Source organism: Agelaius phoeniceus, chromosome 4 (assembly GCF_051311805.1).
Source record: "Agelaius phoeniceus isolate bAgePho1 chromosome 4, bAgePho1.hap1, whole genome shotgun sequence".
NCBI classification, from domain to species: Eukaryota; Metazoa; Chordata; class Aves; order Passeriformes; family Icteridae; genus Agelaius; species Agelaius phoeniceus.
In genome coordinates, this window is record NC_135268.1 from 65,799,134 (window position 1) to 65,822,845 (window position 23,712).

A 23,712-nucleotide genomic window follows, 5' to 3' on the forward strand; every position below is an offset into this window, starting at 1 on the left:
TGTGATTAATTTGAAAATGTGAAAATTCAGTTGATTTTTTTGTATTCATTGTTTTTGAAACATTGAGCTTTTAAATTCTTTGTTTGTCACTGCTGTATATTTAATGAATTTTTAAGATACTCTGAGGGTTTGTGTGTGAATAACACAAATGAGAAATTCTTTCAGAGAATCTCATACAATCTGCATTCATACAAAGCACATTCCAGGTTTAATGAACCAAACATTTCCAGACAAATTTAAAAGGAGACATCTGTGAGTGGACACAGATTTCTACAGCTGTTGCTGTGTTTTAGCACAAATGTAAAATACTTAAATTTGGACCAATGTTGACTTTGGTTGTTTGGGTTTAGACTTTGCTGCTTTCACTGATTTTGGATGAATGTCAATGACCAACAAGCACAGCCCAAAACCTACAATATCATAGGTGGTTACCTGAAATGTCTGTCATAACCTTCTTATTCCACAGTCCTGTTTTCCATTATGTATGAGTACTGCTACTTAAACTGGCTCCAAGTGTCCTTTGAAATACAAAAGCTATCAAGGAGATTGCATCTTGGTGAAAGATTTAATTGTGTACAATTACATTATTGGCCTTTGTTTGCTTGTACATATTTGGTTAAATTTCACAGTAAAGCCTTGAGAGCAGGCAAGGTGTAGAGATACACCTTGAAAGTGTTGGAAGAGTCGAATGACTCTTCTCATGTAATAAATAAAGTGTAATTTTAAAATGGGTGGCTGCAGCCAAGTTAAACAAAAAGATAATTCATTTTATCTGCCACAGAATATCTGTTCCTTTATAAGGTAAAAGCAGATTTATTGTTTGGAATCAAACTTTGACATAACATCTTATTTCTTTATATTCACCTTCAGATGTGTTAGCTTTGCAGTGTTTTTACAGTCTGAAAAATTAATGCATGATAAGCATTGTGGATATGATAAATGTTTCACAAGGGATTCCATGTGTATTTTGGTGTTACCTCTTTGTAACTTAGTCCATTGGGTTATTCAAGGTTCCTTTCAACCAAATAGTTGAGAAAATGAGGGCTTGTCTATGGCAGTAGTATGGCTGTTTGTATTGTGCAATGAGACATCATTCTGTGGATGCTGGCTGTGAAATATTCTAGAGCCAAGTGTAGTCTGACATTAATGAAATGCTTCCTAAACATCTGGTATTGGCTGAAAATGTTGATCCAAATTATCCATGTTACACAAGCCAAGTAGAAAAAAAAAAAGAAAAGGTAATCTGCACCTTGTAGATCACATTTCATGTTTGTTTTCTATAATATCTATTTATAAAATCATTAGAATCTATTTGCATGGATGCAGTCATTGCTGTTTGGGATACTCTAATACTAAAAAATAGCTGGCTCTTTTGCTGTTTATCTGAAACAGTTGCAGTGTTTCTGTTCTTACAGTATTTCTTACTGGTTCTACAATATTGTATTTTTGGCTACATTCTTTAACAGATATACTTTAAAGTAAAGAACTGATGGTTGTTAGATGTTCTTTGAGAGCCATCTTTGTCTTAGTTGGACTTGGTTGTGTTGGTAAAGGTAGAGTAATTGTTTCTGACTCTGTAGCAATTCTTAGGTCCAGTTTTAAATTTTTCTGGAATATTCACTTTTTGCTTTGTAGTAGCACAAGCAATCCCAAGTACAAAATATCCTCTTTTCTGAACCTCCTATATGTGGTTACTGCAGTTAACATGGGAGTATGCATATGAAAATGTGTCATAAATGTGAGTGTGCAGACATGCTGACCTTCCATCCCACAGTGCTGGAGCAGTTCACATGTGCTCTCTGCTGGGCATTCTGGGGAAGAAAAGAGTCCCAGCCAGTCTTGTGGTGACATGGCCACAAAACCTGACAGAATAGTCTGCAATGGAAATAGGTCAAACCACATTCCTGAATGAAGTAGGTAAAAGTGCATTCCTCCCAGCTGGAGGAGGCTCAGAAAGGCAAACATTATTATTAAAATTGGTCAGGATTGTGGAATGAGCCTTTCTTCCTTTCTGCAAAACAGCAAAGGACCAAGTAGCTTATAGTCTTGAAAAGCACTCTTCACAGCTCTCTGCCCACTTAACACCTTCCTTTGAAATATTTCTTCAGCTGTGATTTGGAGGGAAAAGTCATCCTTGATTCAGTGGCCCTGTTTTTCCCCTGCACTAAAGTTTCTGTGTATTGGGAGTTTTGAGAGACCTTTGTATTCGGGTTATCCACATTAACTTCTTCTAAAATAATAACTACACAGACTGCATCTGGCTTTGTCAGGAGGTCCATGCTTGCCTTGGAGAGCAATTTATGGTGCATATGTGTATATCACTAAAAAAGTTCTTATGTAAAACAAAAAGTAGAGCCTGTTTGGCCATGTTGCCAGGCACAGTCCTTTGTGTGTGAGAGGGTTTGTGTGAACAGGCATCCTCTGACTGCACACCCTTGTGAGCCAGGAATCTCCTCCTGGCTCTTGCTGCCTTTCAGTTTATTCTATTGTAAGCCACATTTGTACATGACCTTTTCATTGTCCTGAACACAGGCCTTTCCATGCTGGCAGGCTTGCTGTTCTAATATCTACTAAATCCCCTACAGAAAGGCAAAGGAAAATTGAAAGAGAATTCTCACTTCATTCTCAGTGTCTTTGATAAGCCCAGTCAGTCATGGTGCTGCTGAAACTGTAAACATAGAAATAACATCTTCTTACAAGAATTTTCTTTTGTTAGTAGCAACAGATAACATGAATAAAATGAGTCTCCTGCAGGCCTGGTCTTTACTCTGTGTTTGAAAGAATGGGGGGCCAGTTAAGGTACTCATGCTACACATGAGTTATCAATTATCAATTATCCATTGATAATTCTGTCAATAACTAATCTCCAGTACTTACTTATTTTCAGTCTCTTTTCCTAGGACTTTTGAGATTGGGTGGCATAATTATTTCTTTTTTATATTTCAAAGGATTACCTGTGGAGCTTACAGGTAGAATTTGAAAACTATATCCTATAAAATCTTGTTATAAATAGTGATGTTACCTATGTGTCTTCTCCCAAAATAACTATCCATGCATACTGCCATAAGGACAGGATCTGCAAGATGGTGAATGTTTCTGTACCTGAAAAAAGTAGATTGAACTCAAATTAGAAATGTTAGTGTTAGAAATTACTTTTTTGTTATATATTCTACTTATACATGCAGTTAGTAACTCTTAACACAGTAGCTGTCTGTAAAGAGTGTTGGAGTTGTGGACATCAAAAGTATGATTTTAAGTAAAATAGTATAGTTTTTTGATAATTGCTATATTAATTTCTTTCCAGTATGTGGAGAAAAATGGTTTTATGTTTCCTCTGACTTGAATGCAGTCAAATAAGAAGGCTCCTGTCTCCTGGTCAGCACAGTGAATCCTTAGGACTTCAATGTAGTTACATCCTGTGCTCTAGTCCCATTTAAGAGTATTTAGGGGCAAAGTGCTGCTTTTCCCGAAGTGCTTCCTATTTTAAACATCTTGATTTACAAATATTTAAGGTAATTCCTGATATTTGAAGATTCTCTCCAAGGCTTCTCTGCTGTCTCAGGTTGTTTCAAGTTGCTTCTTTGTAAGAGAAAAGTGGTGGTGGTGGTGAAAGTGTGGGAATGTCTGGCATCTGGTTTTTTAAAAAAAAATTAAAAGTTTGAGTAGATATTTGGTGGCACATTTAAATCTCTTTAGAGTTGATGAGCCATTCTTCACAATAGTTTGACATTTCAGCTATTTCTAATGTTACATTTATAAGGGAATTAACCTACCTCTACTGTGTAAATCATATTTTATTGCTGCTCTTTCCATTTTTTTGGGTGAAGTTATATTTAGATTCTGTTCTTGCTATATTAAGGTAACATAATTCAGAATTTCTGTCTTTTTTTCAGATAATTTCCATATTCGTAAATTTCTAAGTTGACTTCAGAACTGACCTTCACATTTTTAGGTTGATATTCCCCTTCAGGATTTTTGGTGGAGTTATGGTCTCAGGATTGAGCTTTTAGAAGAAGTTAATATGAAAAATGGTGCAGCACTTTGTAACAGCTAAGGAAAAATGCAGTAAAATACAGACAAGTGATTTTCTGCTTCAAGTTTTTTTGCAGCTGTTACAGAGTGCAAATCAAACGTGCTGGTGATTGGTTGTGTGCTGATTAACTTCAATAAGAATTTACAGCAATTAGTTCTGCTACTATAGAGTCTTGCCTGAGTCATAAATCCTTTAGGATTTGCTGAACATCCTGAACAACTGAGTGAAGATTTACATTACTTTCCTTTACATTATTTTTTTCTCTGACAGCAGTTTAATGACAAGTTCTTGTTCATCTGATGACATTGATCAGGAAGAAATCCAGCTGGCTTTGCAGGCTGCCAAAATTGCCACAAGAGAGAAGATCAGATCTAGATTTCATGGCAGTAACGATCTTATTCACCGCCTTTTTGTCTGTATCTCAGGTATGAGAATCACTGAATTATTAAACTCTTTTTCAGGGGGTTTTTGGTTTAATTTTTTTGAGTTTTTGCACATCAAGTTGTGGTAGAATGGACTAGAGATGAAGTTTCAGGAAAACTCTGGTTTTGGGGCCTAAGTTGCAGTCTGGTTTCGAAGGACCTGTTACCTGTTTGGAACTTGGAGAATCAGAGATGCTGACATCTTGGACCTGTACTGTTGAAGAATTTGGATTTATATCAGGTTTGATTTTTCCCTGGTGATGCCCTGTTGTGTTCAAGGAATGAAATTTGACTTAGCATTCTGTTTTCATGCAAAATGAATCTTTCAGTATTTCCTGCCAAAGGATATGGAATATATGTATTGGCTTGCCAGTGGCATAAAAACCTGAATGTAACTTGGCCATTAAGGAGAGTCAGTTTAATCAATTTAATCAGGTGTTCAACTTTTATTCCTAATGTGAGCAAGTGATCCCCTTAAAATAAGTGAGACCATTACTGATACTAACAGGCAGATTTAAATACTTTTTTAAAGGATGGTGTAACAGTCTAGAATTGATTTACCCATTTTCTCAAACTCTAAGGTGTTGCTGACCAGCTGCAGACAAACTATGCTAGTGATCTGAGAAGTATCCTAAAGACCTTGTTTGAAGTTATGGCAACCAAACCTGAAACAGAAGACAAGGAAAAGCAGAAAAAAGGTAAAAGATCTAAACATTTGTTTTCTCTAAAGCATTTCTGCTGGTAGCCCAGTGGGAATCCATAAACTGAGACACAAATTCCCCTAACATATTGTTATCTTTTTGACAGGATTCACTGTACAGTGATTTCACCTAAGTTTGAAAGGAGTTGTGGAAACAGACTGTAAACAGGATGAAGTCTTGTTTAGGAACAGAGGAGTTTGTCTTAAGGCAAATTACTAAAAGAGTTCAAGTTTTCAGAGTTCATCTGCTGTTTCCATATTCCTTTATTTAACAGCAGCACAGTGTTTGTAGCCCATAGAGTTTATAGCCCATGATTTATGCAGGGTTTGGACTTTGTAGATTCCCCCTCCCCAGAAAAAAACTGGGTACATTTTAAGTTACCAAAGAACAGACTCTAAGATGGGAATGCTCAGTAAGATGCTGAAATCTGTCCTCTCTTGAACAAATTGAAGAATTTGGCTTCAAAATAGAAAAATACCACATTTCACTTCTAGATAATTAAAGTAATGGAACCAGAGCTAGATCATAAACCAACAAAAGATTTTTTTTTTACTCTGTGAACATTTTCTTTTCTGAGTGGCAAATCTGCTAACTTATCTAAGAATAACACTGTCATCCCAGCAAGGCTGCAATTATCTTTGTCCTTTATCATTAGAAATACCAGCACCTGAAAGTGACCAGAGCTCTTTTTATTTCCCTACTTCCTTTCCTCCAGATTGAAAACTTTTTCTTTCTCCCAGTTTCATTTAAAAGCATTGAGTTTTTTATGTGAAACACTTAGTTAAAAAGTTGGATCAAGTCAGCAGAAAAAACCTACACTTCAGTCCCAATTCTGCAGTGGGATAATGCACAACATGCATTACAGTCTTCTTTTCCTTTTGGCTGAAACTTCCACAACAGTTTTATGGTGGCAGCCTGTCATGATGTGAAAATAGACTGGCTTTTTTTATTGTTAAAAAAAGTTAAAATAAATGGGGTTAGACAGAATTGCTAGAAAGAGAACACAAGAGCTCCTGAACCTTCAAATAAGAGTAATCAGGAAACTGGAGATGTAAAGAACTATCACTGAGAAATATATATTAATCAATAGTACTTGGATGGATGTAATTTCTAATGGATGAACTCTTGCATTAAAAAAAGTTGGTATTGACAAAAGCAAGCATAAACAAAATGAGCGAAAAAATAGGAGTTTTGCGGTGAAGTTTCTCTTTGATATGTTTGATTTGATGTGTGTGATTCACCTTGGGACTCTCTCATTGTTCTCAAAATCTACTTGTCTTAAAGGATCCAAGTTAAGAATTGGGAAATAAAATGTAGGTGCAGCTAAACTAGCAGAAGGAAGAAGACTGCATGTCCTGTAATAACAGCATCTTTCATTTCTGTTGTCATCCCAAAGTAGAATAGGAGACTTGTTAAGTCCCTGTTTGTGTCAGGGTAGAGAAAAAGCAAGAAGTCTAAGAAGGTGCTACTGTGGTCTAATCCCAGAAGTTCTAACATGAATCTTTAAAGTGAAAATTGGAAAAATATGAGTATTTTTTGAATTGTTTTACAGTTAATCATGGTTTAAGGAATGCAGCATTGGAAGACTGTGCTTTATGTCAAGAAAGTATATCATCCTCAGAACTTGCAGCAAAAGCCAGAGATGGGGACTTTGAAGGTATTTTCTTTTTTCTAAGAATTAAAATGAGACAACACTGATGTATTAAAAAAGTGATCATTAAAATGAAAAGTCTTTTAATGTTTGGCTCTGGAAAGTGAGTATAAAATGTTGTCATGCTGGTTTAGAGACAAAACCAGAAGGTAAACTGAGCATATTTCTTTCAGGTTTTTTCTAACAGCCTCGTGAAACTCTTATCCACAAATGCTCATATTCACTATGAATTGCTCTGTATCAGTGCAGAAAGGGTCTGTATAGTAAAGGCTTTAATACAGTGTATGATGTTACATCTGATGAGTTTCTGAGGGCTGTGTGAGATGCAAAGCCCTAAGTAAGGTCTCAGCCAAATCTTGAGAGGGTTTTTGTGTCGTTTGCTGCATGTGGATGTGCTGCTTTATCCCAAGGTATGAGTACCTTTCATGTTTTCTTTACTTTTGTCTTTGATCAAGATATTTTGGCTAATATTTTCACATTCTTCACCATATTATTTCAAAGAAAATGATAGCTTTAGGTAAGTCTGCTGAGGTTGCACAAATCTCCCTGAGTACATGGTAAGAATGAAAAATGCATGTAAAGTCTCCAAGTTTCGGTTGAGGTTCAAGTATTCTGAAAGCTCATGAGTTGTTTCTCTTTTATTAATCTGAGCTTCTTCAGAGTTAGTTATGTGCTCAAGTCCTATTCTGACAAACTCAGTATAAAAAATGGATTAAAAGATATCAGAGCACTTGCAGTCAAAGAATAAAAAAAGAGATATATGAGATGGAGCAAACAAGAAAGTAATCAGCTTTGATCTTCAAGGCTAAGTGGTGGTTTCAGCACACCAGGAGCCCAATTACCAGAGCCATAATATGTCTGTGGTCAAGTGAGAAGTACAAGACAACCATCAGCTATGAAACTGTCTCTGAGCTTCCCAGAAACTCAAGTGTGTAGTAATTTCCTCGTGCTTTAAAACTTTGATGTATTGGTATATATTTGTCCACATACACTACTGTCCTTCCAGTGAGAGGTTTGGAATGCAGGATGACAGAGCTGGATGATAAAGCAGTGTGTGCCTCTGCTTGAATGTGGAGGGTGGTGACCAACAGAAAAGAAATATTGGTTCATGTCATTTGTAATAAAGATCAGAAATCACAGAGGGAAAAAAAGAGCTCTTAAAGATTAGATTTTAGATAAATACTACATATTTATAACTTATTTTGTGCTTATATAAAACCCATGGTTTGCTTGCTTACCCTTCTTCTGAAGCTGCAGGCTAAAGGATCTAATCTATTTAGAACAGCAGGGCTAATTCATGTATAATGCACTGTAGAAATATTATCTCTTCTGGAGGAAGATGATTTGGAGGCAGATAAAGAACTATTCAGTAGTCATTTTAATTGATTTTTCTATTGTGCTGTAATTCAGAATGTCACAGAAGGTGCAGGAAGGAACAAATCTTTAAGCAAAATCCTTACCATGTATGGGCTGTATTGCAAAAGAGTGCAAGATTATTCCTTCTCTACCACTTCAATTCTTGTCTTTTGTTTTGGATCAATGCTAATGCTGTCGGTGAATTTGACTTACAGAACTTGAAAACCAGTTATTCTGAACTGCAGGATACTGCATAATCCTCTCACAGTGCATGTGCATTTTGTCACAGCAAAGTCATTTCTTTTTTCCCCTGGTATGTTGTTCAGCTTTTAAGGTTCTTCAGCCTTTCATGGCAGCTGCTATTGGCATGGGGAATGGTTCATGTTTGGAGAAGTGAGTTGGGATGTTATTTACTGAAATAAGAGAACCATGGTCTGGGTACTTAGGTGATGTTCTGGCCATCACAGTAAAGGGGAATCTTTGGAGGTTCAAAATGGCCTGCAGCACCCAGGCAGTGTCAATCGGTTATGTCCCTGCCCTAAGTGAATAGAACCAGATATGTGGTATTTATAGCATATGAGATAAAACACCTGCTATTCTGGAATAAAGGTGCAGGCAGGGGGTTGCTTTTGTTGAAGTTATGTGTGTCTGCATGGTAGAAAGCAAATCTTTGTGGGATGAGCAAGTCCCTTTGGAATAAGGTAGATGTGGATACCAGGATGAAATTGGCTGCCTTGGCCAATAGTGTCCCATGCTAACATATCCTCTAAACCAAGCCAATTAGCAGGGTCTCCTGCAGGTACTCTGTTTTTGGGGCTCACACAGGCTCACTGGGGGGTTTGGCCATGCCTGCACCAGTCTCCTTGCAGGCTTTCTCTGGGAGCCTTCCTTGGCTTATGTGTAAGTGGTTATGCTGTAAATATCTACAAACCAGTGCAGCTCTTCTGGCTGTGTAACCTGAAGAGTGTAGTCTGGTGTTACTTGGCTCCATTCCTGATGGGCAGGAATCTTTATGTATCCCAAAGAGACAGAGGATGTTGAGGAGTATGGAGATAAGCTCCACCTTCCAAACACAAGAAGTCACAGCAAGGCTACTAAAAAGGGCATCTGAAGTGGGACAATTTGTTGAATTTATGGGAACTTTAGAAACAACCCTCACCTCCAATATATGCAAAATCCCTGTCCCTTCAGGTGACAAGTTGTCATGGCTGGCAACACTGTACAGACTTTTGCTGCTGAGGTATGCAGGGACAGCTAATGGGATACATGGTTTTGCCATCCCTAAGGCATCCAGCATGAGGCATAAACTCCCACCAAGATTTTAACCTCAGCAGCCATGTGCCTTTTCCCCCTTACAGCACCTCTCATGTGTCTTGTTTTTGCTGGCCAGTGTAGAAAGAAGAGGCCCTGGGTGTTGTTTGGATGATGTTTGGGTGCAGGTGGAAGATGTCTGGTGGATAAGGCAACTTTTGCTGCTTGAACATTGTTCCCTGTTTCTTGCAGTGAGTTTGGTGGGTTTGTCCTTCAGGCCAAATCTGGGCAAGGGGCCATCAACAGGAGTACAGGAATACACCACAGTTATCACTGTAAGGGGATCCAACACAAAGACTGAGAGCACTGCATCAAAGTTAATTCCTTTTTTGTACGTCAGTTCTATACCTCAGGTCACTCAATTATTTCAACTGAAAGTGAAAACAATTGAAAGCCAAGGAGCACATCATAGCTCTTCCCTTCTGCCATTGTGGCAGAGTATCTGTCAAATTGAGAAGGTCCAGCCAGCTACCTGCCAGGAAAGCTCTTCCCTATTATCACATAAATCCCTCTAACTGAATGTAGCAAATGTTTTAGATTGTATTCAATCAATGGTATTAAAAAAACCCAAAAATGGAAAGCGAGCTCAGCAACCTGGACAAATAAATGGCCTTAAGATTGTACTGAAGGTTTTAGCCTCTACTCACATTATGAAGATGAATCACTTGTTTTTGTCAGACTTCTCATTCTCATTGTATATAAAACCTACCAGCTGGTCTAGGACATAAAACAAATATGAATGTTTATTATGAGCCAACTGACATTGGCAAGGGTTTAAGAGTTAAATCCTGTGACCTTCTGAAGGTTGAAATACAATAAACTACAGATTAATTGGCATTCCAAAACAAAAGCCTAAGCCAATGGTCTGTATGTTAATCTTTGGTGTCCTAATGCTCTAAGATTTTTGTCAAGGAAGTATATACATTTGTACTTCCTGAAGTATTAAAAAATTATGTATATTTATAGGGAGAGAGTGTAAAACAGTTTTATTTTCCTATGGTAGAATATTAATTTATGCAATATTCAATAAGTATTTTTTAAATATAGTAAAATTTCTTGTCCTGGTTGTATGATGGAAGTGATGGCAAGTGTAGTACAAAATTCTGTGTATAAACTCAAAGCAAATTGTAGTGGCAGGCTACAACTGGGCAAAAAAAGTTGGGCTCTGAATTGCAGTAACATCAGACAGGGCCCGTGTGCTGGAACTTCCATGGGACTGCCTTTCTCCCTGTGCCCTGGTGAGCTACAAACCAGCACAGGAAGAACCTTGCTGGGAAGTTCTTGAGCTCCAGCTTGGACAAAGCACAGCTGGATGAGAGCTGACTGAGAGTGGGCAGCATGGGTCACACACAATGTAAAGGAAACCTTGAAAATGTAAGAAAATTGCTCATATTTAACCCAGTGTCAATGCATCCCTGATCAGGATAGAGCTGTGTCATTCTTAATATCCAGTACAGCTTTAGAAACACCAAACGCTGGGGAAGAAGTTTGGTGTCTTTCTGCCATTTATGCATCTGGCATCATATTTCTAGCCCTAACAGAGAACTTGCTTTGTATTTGCTTAGCAGATGCCCATGTGGATATATAGGTGTGCACACACAGAGTAACTTCTTAACTTTTTTATCAAATTAACAAACATTTATCAGTTTGTTAATTTGATAAAGCATAAGTGTGACCCTGCTCACCATATTTGGGAGCATTACATTTATCCTTGTGAGTTTGATGATTTTAATACTAAAGGTGGGCAAATCTGAGTTTTACTGTACGTGTATTTTGGGATAACTTATTAGTCATGAGGACTGAGCTGTTACAACTGAGAGAAATGTGAATATTTTAAATTATCCATTTAATGAAGTTAAAGGCAGGCTAAGAAAGTTAGTCATACTTCTTGTCCTAGCATAAGCATGAGATATCTAGAAATTTTTCTCAAGGAAGCCAGCAAGCATTATGAAGCTGTTGGTGCTCCATGAAAATATTTGCTGTAGCATCTCAGCTGTCTCTGCAGCCATACCTGCATCTTCACTCCTTATCCCTCTAGCATCTGCACAGAACTGCCTTGCTTGCTGCCACCTACTAAAAACTGCAGACATAATGGATTTGCTGTGGCTGCCAGTACAAATATCTGCTTGTGCCAAGTAGTGTTAGCATCTGTTTGCTTCACAGCACACACTATTTCTCCCTGATCCCTTGCCATCTCACCCACTCCTGTTTGGTCACGGGCTCTGACTGCGTTCTATCCAGCAGCACAAGCAAAACTCAGAAGTTCGCAGGCTCAGGCTCTTGTTCTTGTTGCATTTTAAGTCCCTGGGTCAGAAAAACCCACCCATGCTCCTGTATGTGCAGAATCTAATCACCATGGCTCTAGAGATAGCTGTCAGGCTCAGCTGAATGCTTCAGTTCTTCTTTTGTCCTCTTTGTGCCTGTGGTTACTCCGTTATTTATGATGATGACCAGCAACACCTTGTAAATGAAAGAAGTTAAACTGTTGCACACTTGAGTGGCCAAACATGTTCTGTCCACATAACTTTTCACTTTTTCCTTTTTTCAGCAGCTCTGCTTACACTGTGTGAGAGAGGAATCAAATTTCCATATGGAGGCAATGTTTTATAATCAACTGAACATATTTAATCATGCATGTAGAATTACAGGATTCTTACAGGTTTTAGGTTGTAGTGCAATAATTCACTCTGACTTAGGCTTTAAGAACTTGCTCAGAGCCTTTTCCCTTCTCAAAGACTATCCCTCTTTGTTGGCACTATGTGGAACTTGTTGAGAATTCCATGCAGTACTTATGGGAAAACATCCCCTAAATACTGTAAAGAACTGACTTATTCAACTCTGTAACGTCATAACTGGGATTTTGATTAGGTTTTGTCTAATAAATTCATGTTTTGAGTGTTCTGGTATGTTTTTATGTTGATCTACATTATCAACTTCTCTATATTATAAAGATTGGTAAGAGAATATTCCTAGTGGTGGTTATATGGAAGATTAAAGTCTCTCTGCTCCATCTGATTTAAAGTAAAGATTTGACCCATATCTCAATGGGAACCAGTGTTTTCTATGAGAGTAGCTCCATTTTATATAAATAATTATTTTGCCCAAAGAATAAGTTGTTGATCATGTACCTGGACAGAATGGACACAAGACATCATTCCAAGGTGATGTTGAATCAGGCAGAGCAGAGGCTTGAGCCCAAGTTTGCAAAGCTCTGTGTCTTGGTGAAAGCTTTCTAGATTTGCACAGAAATGCCATCCTAAGAAAGCCATTTGACCAGAGCTGAAGCTAACAAGTCTGTACCTCTTTTCTCCCTTAGCCCCAAAATTTTCATCAAATTATATTAAGCATAAAAATTTATTTTTTGAAAAATGTCAAGCTGGCTGTAATCAGCACTGAATCTTCTGAGCAAGGACAAAAATTACTTTGGTACAATTGCCTGGTAGAAATCTTACATCGAAGTCAGAGATTGCCCAGAATGATGTGGAAAATCAGGTGTGATGAGGGACAAAAAAGGTTCATTTTACTGTGGCAGTTGAAGTGAGGGGTAAAGTCAAGTCACCTTAGTTTTCAACTTTCCATGCTTTAAACTGTGAGAATTTGCAATCCTGCTTTGATCAGAGAGCTCCAGCAGCCCCATCTGACCCTTTTGGCAGCAGTGAGGGTAACACTGCAGCCATGGCAGTTCCACAGGCTGCTGTGGGAGCAGAACTCTGCAGGTCACTTTGGTGTAATCAGGGTTATTTTACATGATGTGCTCTGAAATCTAATGCAGGAGGAGCTTGCAGTTGGAGTTCTGCATTAGGAATAATTGATAAAAACAAAAGATGCAGAAAGGGGTCTTTTCTCTGAATTGTCTGGCTGTAACACAAACACCACAAGTTTAGGGTTTAGCAGCTGCTCTTCAGCAGGGAGTTGTGCTGTGCTTGCTTCTGATTTGTTTCCTACCAGAGTACAGATTGGCTGGCCTAGGCTTTCTGCAAGCTCCAACAACTTTTGGGGTTGTTTCTCTCTCTGCGTTGGTCTCTTGAGTCTCAGCACCACAGAAAAACTTCAGCTTTCTGGGCTCATGTTTCAGTCATCACAGCTGATAGACCAGGTCCATGTTCTCTTCTTCTTGTATTCTGAGACACAGAGATTATTTTCTTGGTTTTCTAAGATTAAGATTAGATGGGACTGCATTAGGTCTAATGCACATATTTAATGCCAAATTAATGTGTTCTTTTTGACAGTTTACAGTGTCTGTGATTTTTTTTTTTGTTCCATGATTATGGTTTTCTTAAAGCTCCAGCACCTTGGATTTATCTGACTTTTAACTTTAGGAGTAGAAATTTTTTTTTAGCTAATGAGGTAGACATTACATAGTCATGTAAAGGTGAATGCTAAAAGCTACATAATAAATAAAAAGACTAAAATTTCATGATTTATGAGAAATTGTCATGCAAGATGTTTGAATAGTTAAGAGCCTTTTTCAGTCTTAACGCTACTTAATTTTATCTTGTGCTTTTTCCTTTCTCTAAACTTGTTTTTTATTCATTTAAATACTTGTTTCTCTTCATTTCTCTGCTTTTTTTTTTCCTGTGCATGCTTTTCATGTTTTCTTCTAAAATTTATATCTGTATTCTGTCTCATTAATCCCTTCCTTCCCTTCCTCCTCCTCTTTGATGTTTGTGCTGTGGACTTCATCCATTTCCCAGCAGACTTCTCCAAACTCTCATTGCATGATAAAGCACTGGGCCAATTAGCCCAGGAACAAGGTTTTCCCTCCCTTCCTTGTCCAAATCCCCGAAGCACAGGCAGATAATGCTTTAGAGACTGGATGTTGCTATTTGCTGCAGCATGCAGAGCTGATGGAGCAGCAGAGCCTGGAGAAGGAGTGTAACATAAAAAGCCTGTGGGTGCAGTGCTGCTGCCCTGCTCCCAGCACAGCTCCAGGCTCGTGCTCGGGGTTTAATTTGTGTAACGCGCTCTCTGCTCCTCACATGGAAGCTTTTCCCCTCAGGAGAGGGCTCTTCAGAGAGGATTTCAATGGCCTGTTCTATAAAAAGCACAGTGACTCAGTTGTTGATGTGTGTAAGTCAGGGGCTGCTCCCAAGGTTGAGTGAGATGAGGCTGGGGAAGGGAACCACGGGATGGCATCCACTGGAGCTTCTGTGGGCTCAGAGAGACCAAACCAGGGCTTCATCCTTCCTGCCAGGGTGAGCACTGCAGCTCCACTCCAGCACTGCATTTGATTTCTAAGTCTCACAGCTCAGTGTTTGTAGTCAGTGTAAGGCCATTTTCAGCCAGCTGGAAGGAAAGGCTTTGGGGTGGTGGCCCAGAGTTCCCCATTTCAGATGTCACTTCAGTGCTGCACCGCTTTGATTTTGTGCAAGACGTCCCTCTCCTGATTTCTCCCCACACACTGACTGTAGCTGGGTGATGAGGATTAAAGCAATTACATTTGTACAGCAGTCTGAATGTTAAAAGCTGTTACATAATCAAGTGTTACTATTTGGGGGTGTGCTGCAGTGCAGCAGATCTCAGTGTGAGCAGCTGGGAGGGCACGAAGCCCCTGAGGCAAGGGGGCACGGGACCGGCTGTGCCCCCCTGCTGCTGAGTCACTGTCTGGGGCCATGGGCCCTGTGGCCACCCTAGTGACACTCACGTTCAGTGAGTCAGCTGAGGTGGCACCAGTGAGGAGGCAGAGAGAGCCCCTCTGCTGTGGGAGAATGCTCTGTGGAGAGGGTTGTGCTGTTTGTGTTCATTGCCAAAAAGTTGTGAATTGCTGTTTATGAGAACCAAGTTACAAAAACAAAAGTTTTCAGATGAATTCATCTGTCGGTCAAGTGATTCTGTAACTGTGAATTACAGCTTATATGATTATTGTTAGTTTGAGGTCATTATTTATCAAAATTTGCTGGATTTTTTTTTTGTTTGTTTTGTTTTGTTTTTTTTTTAAATTTGGTTTTTGGTTTGTTTTTGTTGTTTGGTTTTGGGGGGTTGGGGTTTTGGGTTTTTTTTTTTTTTGCAGTTATTCTTTCTATTTAGCATGGAGGAAAATCTATGTAAGATCAATTAAAAAATAACTTTTTCAGCATTGCTCTTCAATGGGTAACAACTGAAAAATATAAAGGGGAGGGAAGAAAAAATAACTCTGTCTTTCCCCCATAAAAAACAAAGAAAACAAAAAAAGCACCTCAAAGAAATGAAAAAAACAAAACTAAACAGCTGATAAGAAAGCTGCTTTCTGCTGATGAGTACCAGAGTCTTTGGGGTTGGCTTGTAATGTGTGTGACCTAGCTGTGGTCTGAGGGAAGGAGTGATGATGGCTCCAGCTGCTGCAGAAGTGGCACATCACATTGGGATGCTGCAGGGGGTACAGAAAGGGCCTGTGCTTTGTGGCTTTTCTGTGAATATTAGAATGAGTAGATATTTGAACCTGGTAGCCCACCCTGCAATGCAGCTTATAAAGCATCAGTACCAAATTGAGCATCTTAACCAAGTCTGCTTCCACCAGACCTGCAAAGGGAGACCTGGTGGCACAGACCTTGGAGAATTTCCTAAATTTTGCTGTGTTCAAAATGAGTGAGAATCAATGGATAGTTAAATCCTTGAAAACAGAATCTATATAGAGACAATTTTTTAACAGGAACATTGTTATTGATTCATATTTTTGCCTTTTGTTTTGGATATAGTGATAACCCAAGGGGCCTCTTGAATGGAGAACATGGGGATTCTCCATCAGGCTTGCCATGGTTTCAGATCAGAGAAAGTGACAAAGTTATCTAAATCTGCATCATAAACTGATATTGGGAGTAAGTTTCACTGGGCAAGATACATGTAGTGCCTAGGGAGATTGCAGAAAAGAAAAAAAAGTGGAAAGAAAAATGTCTTGGCTGCACTGATATTAATGCTTGACTTAAGCTGGCAGTCCTGTATCTCCCTGCTGCTGAAGGAAACCCTGCTTTGAACCAGGCATCTGTAGCCTTGTGTCCCCACAGAACATTTCCTGGTGAACTGTTCTCAGGGATGAGGTGAAGGCTTCTCTGTGCAATCTCCTTTTTTTCCACCACATCAGTAATTTCTCTGCACATCAACCTCTGGGTTTGGTTACTGGCCCTGTAGGTGTAACCTTTATCAGACTGATGTGCTCATTAAGTGAAGGATAGCTTCCTTAAGCTAGTTCAACCTCTAAAATAGTTTAGAGAAGCCTGTAAAAGCTGGGTCAAATTCTAAGTTCTCTTTGTTTTTACTAATCTGCTTTTTGAGCAGTTTCTTACATTGAATGCTATATCCTTTGTACTTTTAATTTGACACATGTTGCAATGTGACAAACACATGAAAACTGGTCATAGTTATGTTGGAACAAAACAGTGGATTTTTCATTTAATTATCTTTCTGCCTGTAGCTGTAGTCCTCTTAACCTCTGCATCAACTGCACCATGTATTTTGTTGTTTGATAGTATGCTCCTTGAGGCAGGGATCTCGCTTGTCAGGTTTATAAATCAGCAATTGCATGGCTTGCAAATTGTAAATAATACGCAGAAAGGGGCTGCATTCAGGGAAGTTGGATAAATGCACCCAGCAGTTCATGTTCACCCTGTCCATGGATTCCTTTTGGACAGAACTTGCTTTGCACTCATTAGATTTTTACCAACTTGGTTAAGCAGTCAGCTTCATGATTTCTACACTTGTAACTGCAGACTCTTAGGTCATGTCAGCCTGTTGTGAGCAGAAACAGCTCGACAGAAGGGAGCCCAATACCTTCTGCCTTGCCAAAACCAAATCATTTCCCTGCTTGTCTTTTATGGGAGGTTGGAGAGCTCACAGTAGACATAAACAACTGAAACATGCTGTACGTGCTAATGGGCAAGTTCTTTCTCTGCTGAGCTGTGTACACTTGATTTTGTGGTTTTGCTGTAGTTACTGGTGACTTCCAGGAAGAGTCCTAATAATTGAACAGATGGTAATCAGGCTTTGGGTTTATTACCTGTACAGTTGCTTGCCTAATTGCAGAAAAGCAGTTGGCCTTTCTGGAGGGAAGGCTGAAGAGGCTGGCAATGATCTCAGCTCTAAGCTTGTTTTGATGGTGGTGGCACTGACAAAAACACTTGTGATTCAGTTCTGCTTTAATAATCTCTTGTCTTCTTGCTTTATTTTGCTTATCTGCTTTTCCCTGGACTTGCATTTGACTAAGATAGATTTTATTTTGAGTCCAAAGCTGTCATGGGCCATTTTAATGCCTGATCTGCTCTGCCCAAAGGTGGGTGCCTGGCAGAGAAGAGGAGAATTGAGCCCTCCTGGGCATCCTGAACTCACTCAGCTACTGTTTGCAAAGCACCTGGAGAAATGCAGATGAAAGCAGCTGCTGTTATATTTTACTCTCCCTACTTCCTTGTGGATCTGGTAATCACATGTTTGGTTTTATTCCCTTTTGATTGATGTTCCCTTTTGTTGCTGTGTTTCTGCCAGATCCTCCTGACTGGGTTCCAGATGAAGTCTGCAGCTACTGCACTGCATGCAAGGCTCCTTTCACAGTCATTCGCAGGAAGCACCACTGCAGGAGCTGTGGCAAGGTAATGACTCACTCAGGGCTGTGAGGAGCTCCCACCAAAGCCAGCAGCAAATTCATGTGCACCACAGAACCTGGCTGCTCAGCAAAACGTGCACACTCAGCCAGGGTTCTCAATTCACAGGTGCTTCTGCGTGCCTGGGCTGCCAGCTCTCAGCTTATGTTTACAAAGGGTCAGCAATAAGTGTATAAAGCTAAAGGCAGAATTCCCTGATGAGATCCTAGAACATTCCCCACCCCAACAGAGTCACTCTGGACTACTGCTGTAAGCTCTAAAAGCCAGGGCAGCCTGCACTGCCAGGGGTCATGCACCCTGCAGGGACAGGGTGTCCCTTTGCTGTCTTCCCAAACCTTTGGAGGATCACTCTGGTGTGTAGGGCTGCTGCTTTGCAAGTTTGTGGGGGTGGAAGAGGGAGTGAGGGAGAAAAAAGCAGTCATGTACCACAGGAAGCCAGAAATCTGCAATCCCATTTCTCTTGCTGGCTGGGGTACAAGTTAGAAAGGAAGAAGCTGCTTCTTTAACCATGTAGTGGACTTGCAGGAGTATGAAATTCAGAGATATTCACAAATATTCCCCTAGCCTTTCTTTAAAACCAAGGGAGAGATGCTTCTTTGCACCTCTGATGGAGCTGCACAGGAGGACAGGCCAGCCTTGGCTACTGTCAGTGCTGGGCACTCTCACCCCTGGCCAGATAAACTGGGTAGTTTATCTGGAACCTGCCTGCTGGGACCCTTCACTTGCTGTGCTGAGGACGGTGCTGGTGCCAGCTCAGACAATCTTCTCTCCCCTCCCTTGAAATCAAGTTTTTCTCATCCTGTTCTTCAGAGGAACTGAAGAGAAATTTCCCTTCTTGTTTTTCAGATCTTCTGTTCCCGCTGTTCCTCCCACTCTGCTCCATTACCTCGTTATGGCCAGATGAAGCCTGTCCGTGTTTGCACTCACTGTTACATGTTCCATGTCACTCCTTTCTATAGTGACAGAGCTGGTATCTGACAAATTAAACTACTGCTGTGTCTTCTGGAGTCTTACATGGACTGATATATTTGACCTAAGCCAAGAATTAACTTGAAAGAGGGACCCAGTGAGGGCACGTAGGCTTTGACATCCATTATTATAAATTTTGTACAGACAGTTTTTATTGCATTTTACTAAGCTGCTAAAGGGAACTACAAGGCGTCTGTAGCTCTAAGGCTACAGTACAGTCTTCCATAAATTTATAACATTAATGTTACGATGCCATATGCAGAACAAATGCACTGTGTGGAAGGAAATAGGGCTCAGAGAATTGAACAGGCATTGCTGCTTATCTTACATGCTAGGAACAGAGTAGCCAGTTAATTAGTCCATCCCCAGTGGATCAGTCCCAAAGCTCAGACACTCCTGTGCCCTCTGGAATCCCAGCATGGCTGTGGGCATCAGCACTCTCCCACCTGCTGCCATTTAACTTCCCCATGTCTAGATTTTTGCTACCTATGCTAGGACTAATAAAAGCAAATCTATTTCAGATTTGTATTCAATATTTAGAAAGGCAAAATTTTCAGTGACTCCCACAGGAAGCCCTGAAGGCCCTAAAACAGTATATTTCTGTTGCCTCTTATTTAGCAAGCAGAGCAATAACTCCAAATTGTCTTCTAAAAATTTTTCCAACTTCCATTTCCATAGTTTGGAGTTTTGGAAGTATTTATAATCTGATTAATTTATGCTAAATTTTGTTAATAAAAGTCTGACACAGAAGTTTGGTTTCTATATCAGCATTTAAAACTTAACAAACTTCAGAGGAAGTGGTTACCAAATAAATTAATTCATATTAAAATAGATATTTTTGAGAGTTTGGCAGCAAAATTTAGTAGACAAGACAAATTATTTCTCCCACACTGAGGTTTTTTAAAAGGCAAATATGTAATGAGATATCCAAAAGGTCTTACAGAATGGTCAGCCAGAGAAGGGTACTTGTTGTCCACATTTGGCAGAGTAACCATGTAAAATAGTGCATACTGGTACTTCACTCATGCTAACAACTCAGAAGACATTTGTATTTATTTGAAACACCAGGGAATAATTGTTATCTCCACTCAGAGAGGAAAGAAATGAGACTCACACAGATTCATGCTATGATCTTGCACGAACTATTTGCAGCAAGAGCTCCCTGAGCACTGAGGTTTCAAAGGCATTTGGGCCTGCTTTGAGTTGGCCACATGAAAAGCAAGGCAGTGTGTGCTGTGGTTACAGAGGAAACGAGATCAAGAGCTCTTTGCTGTGCCCCCTTTCCTGACTCGTGGCACTACACACTGTGTTTCAAAGTGAGAAATACCAAAATGGGTGAGGAAGTTGTTTGCGGTATCACGCCTGAGAAAGGTCATCACTCAAACTGAAAAGGCAAAACTGGCCAGTGTTCATTTTTTTTAAATTTTATTTATTTTTTTGGGGACATCCCCTTTGCTCAGTGGTTTACTGTTCAGTGTTAATGAGCCATATAAGGGTGCTGCAGTTTGGCACTACTGTCATTTTGATTCAGATGAAACAGCTTCACTTAGTTGATGTGTAATGCACAAGCCTTATGATGCTGTTTGTAGACAATGTCAGCTCTGATGTGTTATCCTCACTTATTTATATTTTTTATTGTTACTACATCCCTGAAATCCTTCTCATGAAACTCTTGGGTTGGAGTGTCTGCATTCACCAGAGTTTGGAAAGGCATGGGGTTGGGTGATTGGTGGGAGATGGGTAATGTGGTGCAAGCAATGATACTTATTCAGGCTTAAATCTCAGGCTTCACATTGCAATGATTATTGCAGTTTTATTTTTAGGAAAAAAAAAACAGAAAAACACACAAGAAATTTAATGCTTCTTTTATAGGATAAAAAATTGCAACAAACTTCAATTGTGAAATAAATATGCACAAAAAGTTGCTTCTGTGGAAAAAATCTTATTTAATGCACTGAATATTTATTTAAGCTTGTTTTTATTTTGTAAATGCTGTAATTCAGAATCATTTCCATAAATATGATATTTAAAGATCTCAGACACTATAGTTTCTTATGTAAATACAGACTCCTATTTCTCTTACTGAAAAGCACAATGACTATATCAATACTAATATACATTTGCCTCAAGAAAGACTTTCATCTTGTAATCTCTTCAGATAATTAAAGTGTCAGGACTTTCTACTTCCATGTGCTGGATTGCTCTTTCATTTTGGGGTCTGTTTACATGGAGTGACAGCTGCCATCCTGTCAAACAAACTGGCCTTAACTCTTTCTCACTTTGCAAATAAGGTGAAAGAAATTAGTTTCAATTTGAAGATGGAAGTCACCCATACTGTGAAGGGGTGGTAAATCAAAGCTGGAATACTAGCCTGTCACTTAGCATTGCCTCGTGCTATCTCTTGCCACCAGCTGAAAATCTCCCTTCCCAAAATATCTTGTGTCAATGGCCACTTCAGTCATCAGGCATGTTTGATCTGCCTGTGTCACATCTGAATAATCTTTCCTGTGGGGGATACAAATCTGCAATGAAAACAGTGCTCCTTGGATCTCTGTGCACAGTTATCCTTGGGAAATGTAAATGCCCAGTGCTGCTTTGTTCTGCCCCCTGTATGAGATACAGCTGTTAAAGGTTTTATGGGAATTAATTTTCTTTTCCAGAGGACCTAATGCTGCATGGCTCTGGGATGCCATGTCACTGAACAGAAAACGTGTTACAGCTCCATTACATTGGGGTCTTGGCTTCAGTGGTGCAACAATGGGGAAACTTGATGAGAAACCTGCACACAAATGTAAGATTGTATTTGAATTAACATGCATAATGTTTATGGGCAAATAATGCTGCCTTCAGGTGTATGAATAAGTGAACAGTAGAAATTGATCCTAAAGGGACTTTTTAATCAAAAAGGGGATTTCTCCAGAATACAATATGTTTCACAGCAGTTTTCCTGTTGGGGATATCACAATGGGAGTGAAGAGGATAATAAGGTAAGAGCAGCATTGCCAAAGACAGCAATAATTCACCTGGTGCTGGACTCTTCTGTATGGCAGTTCCCTTCTGAATCACGCCTGTTTCCAGGGGGAAAAAAGTAATTACGGTAAACTCTGGAGTGATCCTTTCTGGGTCTGTACAAATTGTACAGCATTTCCAGGTCTCTCTGGGTTTGTAAAAGCAGGTGGATATCAAGGTTTCCTCTGCAGTGAAAGGAACTTCAGTAAAATACCTCTGCTTCCAGGGAATACCCCTGTCCAGAACATTCAAACAGACTGAAAAGCTGTCACAGAGCATGTCAAGTATGTAAGAGGGGAACCTGGATGGAAGTGATGGGTGAGGAGTGACCTCTGTGTGCGTTGTCTGAGCTGAAAGGAAGGAGGAGGGAACAGGCTGTGTGTGGGGAGCTGGGAACGGGGGGCTGTGGGAAAGCCTCAAGCACAGCCCCATCCCAGCCCTGCCTGGAGCTGGAGGAGCCAGGAGCCAGCTCTCAGAGCCTCGCTGAGCTCTCAGTGCCTGCAAAGTCAAAGCTGCTGGGGCTGCGCTGCCGTTTCCGTGGCAACCCCGATAGCATCTCCCTGCCAGTGCCAGGACTGCAGCACTCTGCTCCTGCACATGCAGGATGGAGACTCCTGCTTTCTGCTTCCTCACAGGGACTGTGATGGCTCAAATGTCTTCATTTGGAGCCAAGGTTTGTGCTGCAGTCAAGAGCTTACTGTGAACTCTATTTTCTAATGACAGCATTTCACTGAATTATGCTTTATGTTGCTTGTCTGGAACAAATCATCTCTGTAGGCGTCCTTTTGACTTCTTTTGGGGGGATTTAGCTCTTTTTCCTTCTCTCACCCTTTACCTCACCCCATCACTCAGCTTTCAGTTTCTGCTCTGTATAAACTAGACTTACTCTGTGGCCTCCGTGAATATCTTACGCATAGTGAAATATTAAGACGACTCAAAGAGCTTTCATCTTTATTGTTTCCTGATCTTACCCTTCAAGTTCCCAGGCACAGGCTTGTTTCAAACCACTTGGTATCCTTGTACCTGCTGTAGCATCCTGCCTGAGATGCCACCTTGGTTCCTTCATCAAGGTGTTTAAAGTTCTGCAGGATTCCTTTACTTTGTGGTGGAGAAAGGATAGATCCTAATTCTCAGGTTTTAATAGCTGTTAGTAAATTATAGATGTTGCCATTTGGCTTCTTTTTCATTTGCTCTTAAACCAGAAAATAGTAAAATAATAGGCCAGAAGGATGAAGAGGAGAAGACTTGTTAAAGCAGCTCTGGAAGTGTGAAGATGATGTTTTAATGAAGTAATTGGTCTCTTTGAAAACAAGCTGTAACTGCATGTGCTAGGAATGCTGGGGCTCATGCATAAAACAAACTGGGCAATTAGTCTTTCATGAACTCATTTCATTTCTTGTTTTCACTAAACATGAAGGTTCTGAAGTGTAAAGAGTGATTTTCCCTCATGTTTCACTCTAAGGTAGGAAGCTGATTTTTCTTCTCAGTTTTTCTCTACAAACAACCAGCAGCCTTTTAGGGCTCTGACTGAACTTGTCTGCAAAAGGGAAAATCCTGTGTCCAAAGCATCCAATAGTGGGGCCCTGTCAGCCTCCCACCCCAGGGGAGCAGTGAGAGGTGCCTGTGGTCACACTCATGAGTGACTGCAGAGGGGTGCTGCTCATGTCCAGCTGTGAGTGCTGCTCCTGCTCTT

The 23,712-nt window shown here is 40.0% G+C and overlaps 1 protein-coding gene across 4 annotated transcripts in view; it reads left to right on the top strand.

Moving 5' to 3' along the window:
* The window catches only part of ZFYVE28 (zinc finger FYVE-type containing 28), a 145,865-nt gene extending 124,666 nt beyond the window's left edge, over window positions 1–21,199 (top strand). For 2 of the 4 annotated variants that reach the window (XM_054632897.2, XM_054632900.2), the window contains 5 exons: window positions 4,304–4,458; window positions 5,037–5,153; window positions 6,709–6,813; window positions 17,926–18,029; window positions 18,888–21,199. In XM_054632897.2, the coding sequence (XP_054488872.2) occupies window positions 4,304–4,458; window positions 5,037–5,153; window positions 6,709–6,813; window positions 17,926–18,029; window positions 18,888–19,019 (613 nt within the window). In that variant the 3' untranslated portion in view covers window positions 19,020–21,199. The remainder of the gene's footprint in view (window positions 1–4,303; window positions 4,459–5,036; window positions 5,154–6,708; window positions 6,814–17,925; window positions 18,030–18,887) is intronic. The other 2 variants (XM_054632898.2, XM_054632901.2) reach the window with 1 other exon arrangement.
* The last annotated feature ends 2,513 nt before the right edge of the window (window positions 21,200–23,712 follow it).